We start from the raw sequence: 20126 nt of genomic DNA on the forward strand, positions 1-20126 counted from the left end.
AAAAATAATCAGAAATTGGCTCAAATAACTCCCCCTTGCAAGACACCAACATTCACTTTGCTTGGCTAAGGAAAAGAGAATGAAGAGCGCTTCTGGAAAATGACAGTCCCTTTACAACAGTTTCTGGCAGCAAGTAGAAAACTGTTAGTCCAAACTTAAAGATATGACAGGGGGTTGTCCAAGTTACAGGTTAGCAAGTTATAGCAGCTATAGGCTAGCAGTTATATGCTAGTAAGGCTGTGCAGAAGAGTCTCTAATTTCCGATTTTTGCTTTTGCTGTTATGTCTCTCACTCCTTGGTATAAAAGTTATGTTCTTTCTTTTTCAATCTAAACACACAATTCCTGTTGCCCTGCCCTGCATTGCTGAATTTAGCAAGCTGTATGAGTAGAGTCAATGCTCTACAGGCACTCAGGAAAAACATTGTGCAACAGTCAAGATTTATCCTGTACAACTGCTCTGCAGAAGAAGGTAGTACCAAGGATGAAGCCAACCTAGAAAGCCTGCCAGTTAAAGGCATGCAGTAAGTTTGGTAAAGACAAGCTGGCAGTGCCTCAACAATCTGTCATCGCAGAAACAAAGCTGTTTTAACTTTTGCCAGAAAAAGCTAATGAATGGGAATTCGCTGCCAATGCAGGATGTCTGAAACCACATTCTGAACAGGTCAATCAGCTAGCATTTTCATGGAATAAGTTATCGCTGTTACGGTCTGACATTCCTTTCCTGACTTCCAATGACAATGAAGGAAAAATCTTTTTCACAACAGAGTTTAATTAAAGCCTCTTTCTTGATACACTTTTACTTCGGGGACAGAAGGCTATTATACAGAAACTAGCATTAAGTCAACAAAACAAACAACTGCATTTCTTCTTAACTCTTTTAGGAAGCAGCTGCCAAAGCTAAAGGCAGAACTGGTCCAGTCTTGTCATACTGCAACCAGTTCTGGTGAGAGGCCCAAGAAGAGAAAACTAAAAGCTAATCTTCCGCATGAGAGAGATGCTTGTAACAGTATCTGACCCAATCAACTGCATTACATTTCAAAAAACATGAATCATTTCTAATGCCCCAATCAATGTCTCTTTCCCTCTCTTCTTTGGTCTTCAACTAGCAGCACAAATGTGCTTGACTGAGGGCATGAATTCAAGGAAATAGTCTTCATTGTTTCCCCATCCCTTTTGAGCTAGCTAGTATACACTCAGACTGTAACAGAGAAATACATGTGCAATTTACAGTGTTACCTTCTTCAGTACCACCAAACTGAATAACATTCAGTCCCCTGCCTAAGTCTAGTAAAAATATGCTGAGTGGAAAAAACGGTCAGTGCTTTTCAGTAACGAGTAACAGGTGATTTCTCTGTTTTTTCCTCACTCCATGTCTGTACATGACCAGGAGACCAAGGAGGTCTTACCCACCTGTCCACTTTGCCCACACTCATCCTCGAGCCTGCCAACCCTCCCCTTGTTGCTAGTCCTGCGTTTTGGTCCTTCTTTGCTCCAGAAGGCATGGGTCATGCCAAATTTTTGAAGTGTTTGCCAAAGCCAGTTCACAGTGGTTCCAGACAGGTGTTTCCTCGAAGACTTTCAGCAGGCCACCTAAAGAAGATCACTTCTTCGACTGCTCTCTTTAGAGAGTGTCTTTCATATAACCTAATTCTACAACTATCCTCTCCTCTCCCTTGCAGAATCAGCATTTTAGGACATCCATAGTATATGCCCACATAATGAAAGGATGAGCTAGGAGATTTTGCCGACAGCAGGACCACAAAGCTACAAGTAAATGTCTGCTTTTGCAATTATTCTATCCAAAATAAACACATTTTATGAGATCCTGCAGGGTGAAGAGTGAATGCACTGCCAACTCACACACACACAGTGAAATTTCACCAAAAAAAAAAGGTTTTTTCATAAGAATTCATTCTCTTGGGAAAGCAGCCTTTTCCATTAACGGACTGAATCTTGTGTTTTGTGATATTGAGATGACTTACTGTTTTGACATGCTACATTTGGCCAGAAAGTCAAATCCCAGAACAGTGAATCTCACCACTGCGCTTTGGCGAGCCTAAGAAACCCAGCTGAAGAAATGTGATCACAATGTCATATGCTACCTGATTTATTAAATGCGACCCAGATCTAGCTTGTGTCTGGGAAAAAGAGAAATCTCATTCAAATGGCATCAGTTCTCTTTCTTTTAGAATACCAGACCTGCCAGAGGAAGCACAAGGAAAGGATTGGTCCTAGCAAATAAAAGGTTTTGAAGAAGCTACTCCAGTGTGCTAAGTACAATATTTTGAATCAAGTCACGGCATCTCTGACTCAAAGCTGCAGGGAAAAAGGCAACAGCACAGTGACCTAAATGAAGGAGATCACCTGGCGTTGGTTCCTGAACACCAGTTATTTGGAAGCACATTTGCATGTTCATACAACAAACCAGGAGCTTAAACTATGGTGCTATACATCCCAAAGGAGCCCTCTGACCACAGAGTCAATTTCTGGCTATTCTGGTTGGAAGAATTCTGCTCAGTCTTCACCAGACATGCTGGTTTGGATGTGAAATTTTCCTGCTGGCAAAAATGTAATTGGAACCAACGAGCTTTCACAAAAGGCATTCATTTCAGCAAATCAGCGTCTTCCAGCAAGAAACAATTTGCTGAAAAGTTTTTGATCAGTTCGCCTGACAAATTAGTTGACTTAATATCAGGGAGTATTTCTCAACAACGATTAAGGTTAAGTAGCCTTCAACTGTTCTGGAGCCCCACTTTGTTACATTCCACATACACACTGAAATCACAGATGTGTGAATGTAGTCCTGCTGAGATGTTCATTCCTATCTTGGCCTGCAGGTCTGAATCTAAATTATCCTCTGAAACTTTTGAACTTTGCTGTAAACTTCATTTGCACTTCTGGGAATTAATAAACATGGATCACGATGTATAGCACTGTGGGTTTTGCAGACTGCTGCTGAATGAATGAGGTGTATCTCTAGCTGCCGTTCACCACTGATAGGCAGCTGTGCAGGTTTCTTTGTAAAGGTCTTTTATCCAAAAGCATAGTTATCAACTATCACCATGCTTTTTTGTATCCCAGATGCATAAGAACACTGAAGTAAAGGTCAGGTTGGAAGGAACTCAGTATAGAGTCTGACCTGGCATAAAACTTCGAGAGCATTAAAAGCAGACTAAGTTCAGTTTTCCCAAGTACAACTAGGAGGAGTCTAGTAAGAACTCTGTCTGGTTTTGCAATACACTCAGCAATTATGAGTTTATCTATACACTTTCAATAAAATGAGTGTCTCCTGCTCAGAGACTAATACTTCTGTATTATCTGTAGCTTTTCAAAGGTCATTATCATGGACAGGACAGCAGGGAAGAGAGACCGATTAACGGCCACATCAAATCAGATCCAATACCATCTTCTCATATGATATTTCTCATAGGGTTAGGGAAAATCTTGGAGGCAGAATTTCTTCTGAACATAATCTCTGTTATGAGGGAAGAGCAAGCAGCTGAAAAGCATAAAAGAGCTCTTCACTGTTTGCTAATTCTAAAGAAAGTATATGCTGCTCCCAGCTTAATTTGTTTAAATACAAGTAAAGGTGTTTGAATTTATACTACTGAAACAGTGTCTTCTGCAGGACAGGCAGAGAGGGGATCACTATACCTCCTTCCACTCTTTGCCACGCCCCTGCTTTTGGCTGATGCTAAGCATCTACTACTGTTGTCAGTTTGCAGGATCCTTTGACTCTGTCTTTCACGCTACTTCAGAACAGTGTAAAAATTGCCAGAGAACCTGACTGTAATACTCTTTCATTTTTAGCTTTTGCATTATTACTGTATTCTACCTCATTAACAGGAAAATAATAACTAGCAGTGTAATCTTCTTCTGTACTGATCTGTGCCTTACCGTGGTTTACCACAGGTTCCTGATGAGGCATTTCTGCCTCGTCCACATGCCTTTTTTACTACGACCTTTATGCCTGCGAATGTATCACTGCAGTCCTTTGTCTTGCAAATGGACACTGCATTTCTGCAGGAGGACAGGGCTGCTTTGATGTGACTCTGGACCATGGAAGTGCCTCAAAACTGTCAATTATCCAACAGTACTTAAAAGGCCAGACCATCAGACATAAACAATCAATCACATGAATATGTCCATTCACACAATATATGGTTTACAGCATTCTTCAATTAGTAAAGTGCTTTGGTACTGATATAAGACATTTCAGAACATTGTTCCTATTAACATCTTTTACAAACTTTCTAAAATATACCTTGCTTATAGAGACCAGCACGAATAACTGGATTGCATACCTGAAAGACAGCAAATCCTGTACCTTCCGCTGCCACTGTAACTGTCATTGGTTGCACAGGGGCAATCTGAAAGACAGACAGATGAGTAAAATAACATTTTCAAAGTAGTTTCAGTCACAGAATTATAGAATGAATCATAGAATCACGGAATGGTTTGGGTTGGAGGCCACCTTAAAGATCATCTGGTTCCAGCCCCCCTGCCATGGGCAGGGACATCTTCCACTAGACCAGGTTGCTCGCAGCTCCGTCCAACCTGGCCTTGAACACTGCCAGGGAGGGGGCAGCCACAGCTTCTCTGGGCAACCTGTGCCAGTGTCTCACCACCCTCAGAGTAAAGAAATTCTTTCTTATACCTAAATCTACCCTCTTTCAGTCTAAAGCCATTACCCCTTGTACTATCACTACAGGCCCTGGTAAAAAGGCCCTCTCCAGCTCCCTTGTAGGACCCCTTCAAGTACTTGAAGGCTGCTGTAACGTCTCCCGGAGCCTTCTATTGTCCAGGCTGAACAGCCTCAGCTCTCTTAGCCTTTCCTCATAGAAGAGGTATTCCAGCCCTCTGACCATTTTTGTGGCCCTCCTCTGGACCCGCTCCAACAGGTCAGCAGACCTTGCTTTCTACAGTACCTCCTTGGCCTGAAGCAGAAAACGGTTTTGAGTATCAATCGAAAATGTTTCTGGAGTTTTCAAAGAAGGTGCTGTTACTGTTATATCCATTTCTGTTTTGCTTGCAGCAGTCAGAGTTGCAAATAGACTCAAGGCTTGCAGAGCCACCACCGTGTCCTGTTGAGAGAGACAAATCCTTCAGTATTAAACAGAAGAAGTCTGCACAGTGAGCTACCTGTGTACAGGCCATGTCTTGGAGAGCTCATGGTCCCTGTATTGTCCCATGTGTTGATTATGTTGGGGGCTTCACGCATCCGCCTCCACATCTCCGTTGGGATTCCACTGGCATGAAGCATCCCAGTGCAGAAGAGGGATGGCAGCAGAGGACAAGTTAGGTAGAGAGACACGCAACAGAGAATGAGGCCAGAGGCAGCTAAGAAGTTCTCCTCTTATGCAAGGCATGTGCAAGACCTGACACGTTAGGAGACACAACAGTCAGCATCACACGCCACAGGGACGGCAAGGAGAAAGCCCATGAAAAAAGTAATGATTCTGCTACTGTCTAGATGTATCTAAAGACGAAAGATTAAACATGCAGTACCTCACAGTAATTATTCAAGGTACCTTGATCACTGAAGCAAAAGCTATAGGTCTGAAAAAACTATTTTTTAAAAAAAAGCCAGAAATTAGTTTTTATCAGACCCAAGGCAAAAATTTCAAAGGGGATTCTGGTCACGTTTTGTACTCTATATTTGATCAAAAGGTTTTGCGCAATTATTTAACCACTGCAGAACACACTTATAAAGACATTCTCATCCCCCTCTCTCTCATTCTATTTGTTTATATTTGTGTACGATTGTAGGTTTAGCTCTTCAGCTTTTGAACAGGAGATGTAGTTTTCAAACACTTGTTTCAGCATGGTTTAGTGAATGACAATTCTAATATCCATTATTATCTGGGAAAAAATACAGTAATCAATTGCATATCTCTAATGTTTCTCAGGGATTTTTGTTCTTTGTGTAGTTAATTTTGCACCTGTTTTTAACCAGTGACAGTGATCGAATTGGCCTCGCAGACTTGGCATACAGAGGTGTTTTATTCATTCCTGGGTCACTTCTAGTAACGAAATTGTAATGTAACTGAAGCTCATTAACTATGACATGGGGACCACGCCACACCTCAAGGTACCAGCACGTGCTGCCTATTCACTCTAAATGGGTAGAATTAGAAACTACTCTCCTTCCCATGCCATGTCCCTGTCTGAGGCAACCTGCTTCACTGATTTCTTAAAATCCAGAAAGATCAGGTGATTAGTGACAGTGCCAAAGTTGCTTGTACGCTGAACTACTATGGCTGGGATCCCAAACCCGGTACTTAACACGGTGTGACAGAATAGATGCAACTAATGGGCTACAGAAAGATGTAACAGTCTGGAGTCAGTGGCAGACTTTTTCAGTAGGAGGCAAATATTTACCCTCAGAGAATATCTTCAATTATTCCTTCGCAGAAGACAGTGGCAAAGCATCTGAATGACTCTGCCCTTACTCCGACTACTCATATGTCAGTTCCTGCTGAAGATCTGTGTCTTGGAAGCCCAACTTACAAAATTTCTTTCACGTTAACGTGAACGAAACTGCAGTGACCTATCACATCTACCTATCAGACCTTGGCATGCTCTAAAGCAGAAGGCATACCCAAGGCTTTTCACCAGGAAACATTCACAGCTGAAGCACAAGGTGCACGGCTCAGTACGACAACGCTGCCTCCAATACACAGCCTGAAAAGTTAGGGAATATGGTCTCAAGCCACACTCATAGGCCCCTTTCGCCCAGCAACACAGGCTTTCCAGAATTTGCTACTCTTCCCTACCATTTAAATCTACTCTCATAGATATATGATATTTTTTGTACGCATTGTTTTCCTGTGTATATGATATGTACTTTTTATGCTCAAACATTAAAAGCATTATAATGCAAAATACACTGATTGCAAATTCATAGTAAGCTATACCACGTGTACAAATTGCAGTGAGTTATCATACCCTAACTTATAAAACATCAAACATGCAACTGATTACTCTCCTCCTTATTGTTTAACTATATAGTAAGTTTCTAATATAATAAACTCATGGAATGAAACTCTCCAAACATTTTTTTCAAAGCAATCTTAAAAGTTAACGAAAAGTATGGGGTCATTTCTACAAACTAAAAAAGGCATCTAGAGAGACACTGGAATAATTTTGAAATCAAAATAGTTGAGACTATGGAAGAACAAAAAGATTAAATTCATTTCTTAACCTCACTCTCAGGGGTAAATGGTACACTGCTGAATTTTCAAAATTCCAAGTAAAAATGGTTACTGGAGAATAAAGAAAAGCTTTTTCAACTGATGTATTGCTTCAATCAGCCTCTTCAAATAATAAGCAAGAATTAACACATTAGAAAAATACTAGAACCTCAGGGGAACTAGGATGGTTCTTAAATTGCATTTTATTTAGTAGAACCAATTTCTCTAAGATTAATAATAAAACAATGAAGGATAGCCTGTACAGCTTGGTACCAAGCGGTATGATGAAATGTGACACTTTACTGTGACCAGCATTTGCAGTTAATTTAAAAGTTAGTTTAAACTAATGGAATCCAAAGTACTACATAAATTTTCTGCATGCCAGCACAGCTTACAAGATGTGGTTTCAATAACATGGAACCTCCTGGAGATAACACAGATCTTCCAAATTTCATGACCCATCAAAAATCTACGTATGAATGAGAACAAAATACATTATTAAGTTAAGACTAACCGCCAACAGAGGCACTAGGTTAGGCTGTTTCTCTAAAACCTACTCGCCTTTATCTTAGTTAATGGCCTTTCAAGTGTTTGAGGGCCCACATAGGGAAAGAATATGAATAGTTTTCTCTCCTTGGAGAGAAAGTAAGTACAGATATTTATCACACTTGCCTGGAAAATCTAATTAACTATTTTTCCATGGGCACCACTTCTTAATTTAAGATCTTTTGTTATTAATATTTTATATAATCAAGGTGACCCTGTAATTCTGGTTTGTATTATACTTGCCAAAAGGCTACAACTGGTAGTCCAGGTTTAAGATGTCAATATTGCAAAGAATGCAAGCCTGCACACAACCAAGGCTGTTACAGCAAAACAAAATTCAGGAATTGTTACGTAAAAAACAAACGGTCCTTTTTTCTTTTTTTTTCTTTTTTTTTTTTTTTTAATATACAGTGCTCATCAAAAAGTGTAACAAAGCCCCTTGAGACAAGATATTACCTGAGTAGATGAAAATCCCCCAAGGTGATTTCTTTGCTGACTTAACCATTTCATAATAGGGATCCCCTCTGCTAATCTGTCTTGATGAAAGTGTGAGAGCAGAGCATATGCTGCAAGCTCAATATCGATGGACCGTGGCTGCCATGAATCAGAAATTTCAGAAGCAGGTGTTATCCAGAAACGAAATTCTCCTGCAAAAGGAACCAATACTAACCTCAGATCCACAGACTGAAGTCTTTGGACTTCTGGGAAAGACTCAAGGGAAACTTCCTAATTAACACTTACGTATGGGATCTAGCAAGGTTCTTTAAAATTGTGTTAATGTTTAAGCATATGTCTCATAAAAGACTGACTTAAGCACTTCCTCAGCAATGGCTGAATCTAGATACAAAAATGCTGGAGTGAACTTCACGTTGCTCCTTTTGTTGTCAGCCTGAAGTATCCAGGTAAAGGAGCCCTTGTGAAAAGGCCACCTTGTTGCTGAGGTGCTCCTTTCTCTTCAGGACTAGAGGAGGCACCGCAAGCAGCACCGCTGCTCACTAGGCTCATTTTCTAATTAAGCCTTCCAAAAAAGTGACTTCGTCCCTTCCCAAAAGTGATTGTACAAAAGGCCTAACTCAGTAAATTCAGAGAGACACCCAAGAGCCTCCATTTCTAGGCTGGAGCATGAATTCCTTTGGATTTTTCAACAGGACGACTAGTATTTTGAACTAAAAAATTCCATTCCTTATACTCCATATGGTCTGTTCTTGCCTCAAAACAGGGAACAAAATCCAATCATGCTGAACTCCAAAGAGGTTAAACATGATGAGATGATGGGTCCCCACAGAAAATGCAACACACCTCTGTATTGTGTTACAGAAAGTCCAATCCTTCAACTCTTCATTTCATACTGGTTTTAATTAATGCCCCCCACACCCCTACCGATCTTTTCAAACTACTTTGGAATAGCTAACTCCATCCATTTCTCTTTAAACAGACTGATCTTACAAGTGCACATAACAACATGGAAAACCTGACAAGTAATGTTCTTCAACAGCACCATGGTGCTCCCATCAGGAACATGGTACCCGCGACTGAAAGACCTAGCTTTGTTGTGAATTGTCAGTCATTTATGGACAATTTTCATTAAGGATGCCTTGGAATTTCTCAGCTTCTTCTCTATATTATACTCCAAACAGACTTGAATTCAGTAGAAGGATCCCCTTAATCTCTAATTCTATATGCAGCTGCAGATATGTGATAGGTATTTTTAAATTTTACAAAAATCCATCTACAGAACTATATAAGATAGTTGTGCAATACCTTGGTGTTCTGCCCTCTGGTTCAGTATATTCAGTGCTTCCTTTGCTTTTGTACTTTTTGCCCAGGACAATGCATATGTCACGACTGCCAAGGTGTAATTATCTGTAATGCCTTCTTCTAATTTATCTTCTAGAAAGTTTGTGGCACTCTTGATCACATAAGCATGCTGGAAATGAAGATCATATTGAAGAATGTATAGTGAATAAAATATATATTGAAATACTATCATTTAAAAGAAAAAATTGTACAGAAACAGAAACATTACTATCACGACACAACAACGAAGAAATACTGAAAATTTCAGACTCACAGGCACGAACCTCAAACGCAAACCTTTTGATCTGGCACTGTCTTTTATGAACGTGAGCAATCTCCATGACATCAACAGCATCTCTTATAGTTCCCTCCATAAATTCCTTTGTAAGTTCTTGGACTAAAGCCATGACAATATTCTTGCTAAAAGCAACTGCCTTTAGATTTTTGCAAAGGCACATAAAATTGAAGGGCCTAACAGCACAGCTTTGTATTGTCTCAGGTAGATACTCTGACAAAGTACAAGAAAGTTTAATAAAATCAGGTTAAATTTTGTCTCTGTTCATATTTCATTCTGCTTCCTTAAACTACCAAGTGTTTGCCAGGTAGTATGGCAATTTATGAAGTGTTCCAGTAACTATGAATTCTATTTATGAAATCCAATACCTGTTTATCTGAGAACCCTAGGAGGGAAGACATGATGTAAGCTGTGAGAGTGACTGGATTATTGGTGCCTCCTTGAAGATCACTATGTAACACCTTCCCAGGTTCATGAAATTCCCCATTTAATTTCTGATGCCGGACAATCCATTTAGCTGTATCCATGAGTACATCTTGGTCAATATCTATGAATGGACGAGCTTGAAGGAAACACCTTAATACAAAAGCTGATAACCTTGGTGAAAAGATCAATCAAATACGACAAAATTAGCAACATATTACAGCTTCTTCTGTTTAAGACGATGTGAGACTACCGTGATGTATAACGTGTTCTACACACACCTCCCCAACACAGAGGAAAATACATGTCTTACCCAGACAAGTAAGTAGACTAAGCTTAATCCACCAACATATGAAGCTATGTCCTTGTTCCTAAAGATCATCCCTTTTGCAGCTGTTACGGTTCAAAAATAAATACAGAGTATAGACTCCAAGTCTGCCAGCACATGTTTATCTTTATTCAAATGTTGCTTTCCTGCCTTCAGCTGCTAGGCTGAAGTGGCAAAAATCATAGTTTACACAGTAATGCAGTTATGAGTGTGATGTTAATTATCATTATTATCCCTGTAATTATATCATCAAAACAACCTTTGTTGTTTTATTCATCAATAATCCCAAGTTCTGCTTTGACGCCTTTCTTTGCCAAACATGTATTCATGTAACCTGTCACTGCACTATTCAAGCACCAGAGTTGCCAGTACAGATAAACTATCTTTGTTTTCCAATCCATCAATATTGAGTCTAAAGCAAATCTCGCTGATGTCAATGAAAGATGTTCACTGACTCCAGGACGAGTGACTCAATCAGTGGCACAGTACCTGGGATAGTTCTATTTAAAGTCAGCAGCGTGCACTGAAACACAGAAGTATATTTAAACTAACCAAACATGGTTTAGCTGAACCAAGTGCTGGAACTTGCCTCTGTTACCTACCTAGCTTTCACTACTAGCTCACTATGCTTCTCAGGGTGAAATGCAGCACAGAAAAGTCTTTTTCAGCTGTATTTACAGGCTCAGAAAAAGGAGGTGTAAGAGACGTAGGCAGGACAAATTTTTCACATCAGTAACTCTGTTCACCCCCTAGGAAATGCCTCAGCCAGTCTTCAGCCTACAGTATGGAGAGAACTGAAAATCTGTTTGAAGCAATGATGATCACATAGCCCTAAATGGTTTCAATCAACTGCAAGAATAAGTCACTGAATCATTATTCTCAATCCTTTCAGGAAAGCAACAGAGAAGTTTTAGACCAAGCAATTCCCCTGGCTAAAATAACTCATCACTCATCATTTGCAAAATTAAAAAGTCTTGCCCTAATAATGGTTTTGACAGCATATTATCCAGCAGAATGACCTTAGACTTGGCCCAAACACCTAAGGAAAACCAGGCAGAAGGCCAACACAGCTGGAAATTTTTACCAGTGTCACAAAAAATTTTGAGTCACAGGGAAAATATCTAAAATACTCAAATTCCACGACTGAATCTGGCAGAACTACTTACCATGTACTCCCAGAGGGATCATCATTTCCAAAGGCACTAAAAGAGCCATCATCCCTCTGGAAAAGCAGCTCTCTCTGGTAGCCTGAAGTGGAAAACCAGAGACAGGTATTGAACACTTTCCTCTCATGCAGGTTCCAGCACAAACTGTCTGCTGATGTAAAGCGAGGCACTTTCTAAGGCTGAGAAGGGCAGATCTTGAGCTTGTATTTCATAAAAAAATCTCCCGAATATGAAGGGATGCACAAAACCGCGCAGACGATGATGAGAAAGCAGGCAGCAGTAACATGAAGGATCCATCTACAAAAGCAGAACCAGAAGTTCCTGCTCATCTGCCACCCAAACACGACCGAGTTATGCAGAAAGACACGCTCCTACACAACTCGGTGGCTTCAGGAGCACAGCAGCGAGCACAGAGTAGAGCAGCAGCTTTAGTTCAGTGTTTCGTCACTTCGGGGAGCTGGAGTTGTGCACCTACAGAAACACTTCATCTTTCCAGCAGAAGAAAGGACAAGCAAAAATCAAGTATTTTCCAACTGGAAGGGCAAGGGTACACCAAAGCTACAAATGCTGAAAAACAGAGCCTTTCAGCAGCTTGCTTTTGCCAAATTAAAGGACTAGCTGTCAGAAAAAGCATGCTGGAAGAGGCTATTCTGAAACGAATGAAAAATTTCAAAAGACCTAAATATCCTGAAATCCTGAGAAGGATCCATTTAAAAATGTATCCGAAGATTTTTCAGTATCCAGAAAAAGTGCAGCTATCTCCTGACTGCTGTACATCTACAATAAAAGAGCCCCAAGGGCTCACTACCAGCTCACCACCACCGGTAACATCCTTACTCAATAGCTGATGTCAGTGCAGAACCAACGTTAATTCAGGTTAGAAATGAAGAGCTTCCTATGACGCGCTACTCCCTGTAGTTTCTGATATCTAAAGCCCTCCTCTTACATTTTGCTTGCCATTTGTGTATCCAGAACAATAATCATATCTATTCATAGCATTTCACAAGACATCTTTTCTTCTTCCCCCCATCTTGTCTTTTTCCTTGGCTTTACTATTTTCACTATTATAACTAAAAAAAGTATATTAATTAATCTAACAGCTGACAGATACAGACACAATATTGAATCAGCCAGGCAGAAGGAAAACCCTCAGGCAACCATGATCAAGTCCTACACAACTGAATGAATTTACAAATACATCCTGTGAGGTCCACCCAACTACAACCGTTCCCCTGTAAAATGTTCCTTGCTTTCCCTGATAAAGGGTTAATCACCCACTTACATACCATCCTGGATATAGATACACAGTGAGTGAATCACAGCCCTAATTACTGAGGAACAAACAGCCTGGTGCCTCAATCTGTGTTACAGTGTAAGATGAAATCCTAGTCAGGGTCTCTCAATAATAGAATAAATACAGATATAAAGATGTGAATGTGAGCTGTTACAGCATACCAGTGCACCTTCCCACATAAACTCTTATCCCAGTAGCATCAGGCTTAGTTTTTGTCTCTTCAGAACAGTCTGAAGTTACAATTTCGACTTAAACATAGGGGGTTTTTAATGTATTTAGTACAACAACAGTGGTTAATCATATGATTAAAACTGGTGAATCTTCCCCATACAGAGAAATCTGTCATCTCAGTTCATGATCTTGAGAAGTCAAGCATTCTTGAGTGGGAGGGAAAAAAGAAGGAATCAGTGGCATTTCTCACCAAGGAAAGCAAAAGTCACTGTCAAAGTTTAATCCTCAAAATAATGTGCTATGAGGAACATGAATATGTATGTATATACAAATAGATTGCTTCCTCTTCCAAAGTATCTGACTGCAAGGCCTGAAAACTGAGGTCTTCTGTTTCTTTGCAGAACAGGCAATATACAGCAATAAGTATTATAATCACTACCCAGCTGGCAGCATAAAAGCACAAAACTAAGACCAACAGCCTGCTACAAAAACTTCTGGACAGTCCTTACACAGGGATAAATTTATCTCAGAATTTGTTAAGATTGGGAGGGATCAGAAAGATGAGCAGAACCAGAGGGAGGACAGAGCGATCACTCAGCTATTTGCTACAGTCTGCTTGCTTTCTTCTCAATGCCAGCCCCGTGGCAGTCACGCAAAAGTCTCCAAACAAGAGCGTATCTAACACGGGGAAGCCTGCAGAAATGCTGGAACAGGAGACCTGGGGTCTGTGAATCACCACGTTCGTTCCAACGGACACTCCATCAGACATGAAAAATGATGCTTCAAATGTCAGCACGTACAAGTGGAAAGGCAAGGAAAAGAAGGATCCTATTATGAAGATGTACACTAGTACTCCCAGAGGACTGGCTGGAACCCAAGAGATGTAGGCTGAGCGAGGCTGAGACAGGAGTGCATCAGGATGGAAAGAACTTCAGAAATACATGGAAGATGAAAAGGTCTCATGTTTCAAACAGCTTGGAAAAACTGCTCAAACTCATTGCTTACTTTATGTCTAGCACCAAAGTTTTCACACCAACCAGGACTTTTTTTATTTCTGAAGAAGTGATTTCAAGATGGCATCTGTCATTCCCACAACTGCAGGAACTTTGTTTGAAAGGCAACATTTCTTTTGCTTTACCTTTGTTCCACGTAAATAAAAATTACTAAACGAAAGATCATACAGCAGTCTCTGCTTGCTATAGGATCCCTTCTTCTCACAAGCATTTGGCCTTAAAATTAATTACATTTACTTCAGATTCAGGTCACTTTTTCAAATATTTAGTGAATTCTGACATGTGAAATAAAGTTTGTTTTAATTGAAACTTCATGACAATCCTTTCAGAAATTGAGCTTATAGAAGTTACATCTCAAACTAAAGACAAATTTCAACTTTAAGATTACATTTAAAAAAACAGTGCAACAACCAAAAACAATTGCTAAAATAAAGCAAAAAAAAAAAAATCTTTTTTAGATTGTGGTTCTTTTCTATCTTAAGGTTACAAATATTTCAGCATACTTGCTCTTTTGGCTACCACAGCGTTAAAAACATGTACCTAAATTCAAAACACCAGGAACAAGTGAAGTAACACAATGCTTTGTATATAGTGACATTTAACCCTATAATTTTTCACTTTCTTCAAAATAACTTTAATAAATCTGCTACTGGAAAATTTCAGAAAATTATGGTAGCACAGCTCAGGCTTCAAAGAGTGGTAGATTGCTTACAGACTTCAGAGCAGCTGTTTCCATAACACACCTCTTTCCCCCACTCCACCTTACTTTTCAACTAAACCATGTATTAGGAACGGTTTAAAAAAATGTTTAAGTGCTTTTGACAGAAAATTAGGATCTTGATTAAAGGAAAATTTATTTTGAGCTGTGTCTTTTCCAACGGAAATGTCAACAACTTTAAAAAAAAAAAATAAAAATCAAACACCAAAAAAAAAAAATCAGAGACTTACAGAGAGTAAACAAGATTTGAAAATGTCATCAAGGTGCCTTAATAGGGGTGCAGCTCACATGAGGATGGTCTCATTCCTCTCTCTGAACCAGGCTCTCAGCATGCAGCCTTACATGTGGCGAGCATGGTACATCTCAGTCAGACACTGTCTGATCCAAAGGGCACAGAAGCATAGCGCAACTATGTTCTCCACGCTTTGTGATGCCCTGGAGTATTTCCCGATTAAAATGTCCAGCAACTTCCAACTAAAATTTTCCAGCTTTTGATTTCCAGCATAGACTTCACTTTTCACCAAGTCTAAAATTTGGGTGGGTGAAAGCCAGCCACCAGAGCAAAGACCGACCTCCTTGAGCTCTACAAGGACACGGCAGGATGGGGATGGTGTCACTGAAGACAGATACACACATGGGACTGATATGGCTCACACTGCCCAGTGACTAATTTTCAACCTCTGTGCCTCAAGCAGAGGTCAGAAATGTTTGCTTACACACAGTTTTATCAAAGGAGAGAGAACAACCACCGAGGAAAACCATATAAATTACCTTCTAAACCACAGTTTCCCCTCTGAAAATTAACCACGTGTTTTCTAAGCAAACTTGCCCTTGTACACAAAATTGTTGGCTCTTTAATTCTGTCAGCCCAGAACAAAGAGAAAAAGAAGAAGATGGGCTTTTCTTCCAGTTCTCATGACACCAACAGAGCAGTACTTCAAAAACCAAATGCAGAGTCACAGACATCTTTTACTAGTAAGAGTTCTTAAAAATCTTAATGTCTTTCTTTTAAATACACAGACCTTTTCTCATAAATGACACAGCTTTTGATTTAATATCCTCTCTCAGCTGCCGGGTTTTAGTCAGGTATTGCAAAACATAAACATTTGGAGCAAAATTGACCATATTCTGTTCACCGCAGCCATAAGGCATCTTAATCAATGATGACAAACCACTGATAGAAGGCCCAAGTAAATCACCTGAAAGATAAAATTTAATGAAAATAAATTAAAGCCTACTGCAAACAAATGCATACCTAACACATATAGGGTGGTATCATCTAAACTTGGAGAAAATATGACAGACTGGGAACGTTTGTACGAAACATCACTAATCAGGCAGAAAACTGCATTTAACATGCATTCTTCATCTTCAGAAGAGCTTTGTATCCACTGACCCATCTCCCCGCAGATCGTATTCTACAGAGTAATTTCAAACAGTCACCATTTAAAAAAAAAAAAAAATCAAAAAGATATTTCACAGAATCATAGAACGTTTTGGGTTGGAAGGGACCTTTAGAGGTCATGTAGCCCAACCCCCCTGCAGTGAGCAGGGACGTCTTCCACTAGACCAGGTTGCTCAGAGCCCCGTCTAACCTGACCTTGAATGTTTCCAGGGATGGGGCCTCCACTGCCTCTCTGGGAAATCTGTTGCAGCGCTTCACCACCCTTACGGTAAAAAAAATCTCTTCCTTACATCTAGTCTAAATCTACCCTCCCTTAGTTTAAAGCCATTGCTCCTTGCCCTGTCACAACAAGCCCTGCTGAAAATATTTCCCCTATCTTTCCTATAGGCCCCAGGGGAAATTCATCCAGGAAAATGTTTCAGTAATGTTACATATTTGAAACTTCCTGTGTTTCTTCTCTCACCCACAGTTATCAAAGCCTAGCTGTCACAAGGAACAACAATCAGTTGGGGTTTAGATTTTATTCTGAAGACAAGCAGAATCAAAACAGGACACCAGCAAACTCTGCAGGACCCTGCCCATTAAAATCCATCTCCCTCTCTAAATCTGAAAAAGGATAGTCAATACCATAACATCAGAAATTAAATAAATGACAGGAATAACACACTCCATCCATAAATCCTCCTATGCTTAGTCCCATGCATGATGATAAACGATTCTGAATTAATGATTCAACTTATTAATATAGCTATTAAATAAAAAATAATGCAGTTCCCTAAAACCCTACAGAGCCACAGCAATACTGAGCAAAATCTTTTAAGGGTCCTTCAGAAGGGATTCTGAGAAAAGCTCTGACATGCTGCTAGGGCAGCTCAGACTTCCTGCCCTATTTGACAGAGTTTACTACTTCTAGGTACTACTGGCAACTGCTCTGTTCTTTAAAAAACACCTACATTTGCAGTGCAGAACATACCAGCAGCTGGACTGCAGATACATGTATCTTAGATACTGAGTTCAACAAAAGCCCAGCAGGCATGAAATTATTTTAAAAAAAAAAGACAAAGCAGCTGATCAGCAAATAATAAAGATGGAAACAGAATAAAATAACCCTTACCAACAGCAGTGACCTGCACTCTCTCACTGCCACTTACAACATCAGACGGAAAAGTGAAATCCAAAGTTTTTGACACTGCTTGTGGCTTACTGCCAGTTAAATCCAAAAGGACTGTCTGTGAATATGTCTGTTCCAATCCTTCAGCCTATAAAATAAAGACAGGATTATTGTTACCTCCAACAGTGTGTCGCTTTTAGGACTGGAGTTGCATGCTTACCGTAAAAGTTTCATCTCCTCATGCTTGCAAAATCCCTTGAGAAAAACTGTCCTTGAAGCAGAGGAAATAAATTAATTTCTTTCCTCACCCTACACCTTAGTCTAACAAGCTTTTATTTTCTCCTGCACAGCAACTGAACTTCAACAGAAAGGGCAGTAAGCGGCTCCACTTCAAAACAACTCACAACCCTGCAGGACAGCGGTCCAAGGAGAGTCTGAGAGAGCTGTGACTCAATGCGAGTAAATACCCGAAGGGCAGGTGTAAAGAAGAGCAGGCTCTTCCCAGTGATGCCTAGTAGCAGAATAGGAGGCAACAGACACAAACTGAAATAAAGGTATTTCCTTTTAAACATAAAAATATATATTTTCAACTGTGAGGGTGTTCAAACACTGGAAGGAGCTGCCCAGAGGCTGTGAAGTCCCTGTCCCTGAGGATATTAAAAACCTGACTGAACACGGTTCTGAGCACCCTGCTGTAGCTGATCCTGCCCTGAGCAGGAAGGTTGGACTACTCCCTTCCAGCCTCAACCATTCTCTGGGTCTGTTATCTTCAACATTTACTTTAGGATGAGATGTACAAGTGTCTACCACTTTCCACTGAAATGGAGGCTAACATGAATCAGATGTCCAAAGTCAGGCAAGTCTTATCAGTTTCTGGTTTATCAGAAAAGTCTTGGGGCTAAACTACCACCACTACCAAGGTACAGAAATGCTCATACAAAACAGGCTTTGAACTAAAGTCAGGTGTATGGCAAAATTGATTGCACTTATCCATAATCCAGTTATTTGGTCCACTTTCCAGATTATTAAGGTAGCTGTAGCACTAAGGGTTCACTAATGCACAAATAGGTTTCACCTTGCTTTCAGAAGAATTTGAAACATGATCTGTTGGAGAATGTGTTCATTCCTGGAATGGGGATCTAAATAATTTTAAAGGAGAAATTATTTTTAAAGAAGTGTTTTCTACTTTAAGCCACTTGACCCAAAACCAACTTTACAAGACCAAGAGGCAGACAAATAAACTGGTTTGTCTTTTTGCTGCACTCTGTTGTCTACTTTAGGGAACAATTTATTCCAGGAACAAGCCAAGCTGCAGACTTTTTACCTTTACTAAAACTTTCTGGATGATAGCATCCGAAGCAGCAGATGATAATGCTGTCACTTTGATGGGAATCTCTCCCAGCTGTTTTGGCTTGATTGGGAATTGAACAGTTTTCCCATCTTCACTTGGTACAGATACAGACTGTTGATTTCCTGTAGCATTTATTTCATTGGATGTTAGAATAATTTCAAAAGCATCGTTCATATCCAGGATCACAGTAACCTGTAAATACAGTAACATTTGCAACACAAAGTTAATTTTTAAATAGTGCTTTCATAAGCTGCCACCTTTTTTGTGTATACAGAAATAGCTTTATGGTCTGCTCACTGAAAAAAATATTAAAGTTCTCATGGGAGAAAGATGTAGTCACCACCGGTGACAAAAACCCTGCAGTGTCAAATAACATTCAAGTACAAAGAGATTTATTTTACCTGAGCATCTTCTTTCAAATAATTAAAGACATTCACTTCCAAAATGAACTGCTCTCCCCTGATGACAGAGTATGGAAGGTTCAGGAAAATGAAGAAAGGTTGAAAAGCTTCTAGCTGCAAAACAAAATCAGCAGTGAATGCCTATAATCAGATACTAGCAAGAAAATGCCTACACAACTTGTCTTCTGATCACTTATAAATTCAGACAACAGGCTACGTTTACTTGTACTCTACAGTTAACAATAGGTACTGCTGAAGGGCTGAGGCAGAAGCCAAAGATGCTTCTGGTCATTAGCACCTTTGAGGGAACTCAGCAGCACCATTCAGATGAGAGCTGCTGACAGCTTCGACAGGGCACATTCCAACAGAGGCACCTGAACTGGGACTAAGCGTCTATCACCTGGCAAGCTTGGAAGCTGCTATCTGCCCTGAGATCTCATTAAGGTAACTGTGAACTATTTTGAGTGCACAAGTAACGGATGATTAAGAATCTGTCCATTGCCCTATCTCCAAGTCAATACAGAAACGCATGTTGGAATACAAAAATCACTAACTCTCCCAAATTCTGTACTTCATCAACACCTTAGAATGATGTGTTATTTTTGTAAGATTAATCTTGGCATAAATTCTTTAGTTATACTTCTAAAAATACATCTTTTCTTAATTAAAAGAAAAACTGCAGAAATATACCAGCAAACAGTCACTTTTATCTGTGAACAGAGGTTTTTGAATGAAGCCTTGGCTCTGAGAAGTCAGTGGTAAGCTCTCATCAAGCTGAATGGGATCCGAATTTCATTGTTTATGAAGATCTGTACAAGAAGATGGCTGAAACATTATATCCTTTAGTACTGAAATGTCAACTAAAAATGGTTTTAATTTGCTTCTCATTAAAAAAATTCTTCCAAGTGTTATT

The 20126-nt window shown here is 39.8% G+C and overlaps 1 protein-coding gene across 1 annotated transcript in view; it reads right to left on the reverse strand.

Moving 5' to 3' along the window:
* Positions 1 to 20126, reverse strand: part of CD109 (CD109 molecule) — an 87937-nt gene that overhangs the window by 16912 nt on the left and 50899 nt on the right. The window contains exons 20-29 of the mRNA XM_075414507.1: positions 19214 to 19327; positions 18786 to 19004; positions 17465 to 17609; positions 15968 to 16144; positions 11750 to 11831; positions 10201 to 10429; positions 9502 to 9667; positions 8197 to 8387; positions 4930 to 5085; positions 4306 to 4371 (exon numbers count right to left, since the gene is read on the reverse strand). Coding sequence (XP_075270622.1) covers positions 4306 to 4371; positions 4930 to 5085; positions 8197 to 8387; positions 9502 to 9667; positions 10201 to 10429; positions 11750 to 11831; positions 15968 to 16144; positions 17465 to 17609; positions 18786 to 19004; positions 19214 to 19327 — 1545 coding nt within the window. The remainder of the gene's footprint in view (positions 1 to 4305; positions 4372 to 4929; positions 5086 to 8196; positions 8388 to 9501; positions 9668 to 10200; positions 10430 to 11749; positions 11832 to 15967; positions 16145 to 17464; positions 17610 to 18785; positions 19005 to 19213; positions 19328 to 20126) is intronic.

Source organism: Opisthocomus hoazin, chromosome 2, assembly GCF_030867145.1.
Source record: "Opisthocomus hoazin isolate bOpiHoa1 chromosome 2, bOpiHoa1.hap1, whole genome shotgun sequence".
NCBI classification, from domain to species: Eukaryota; Metazoa; Chordata; class Aves; order Opisthocomiformes; family Opisthocomidae; genus Opisthocomus; species Opisthocomus hoazin.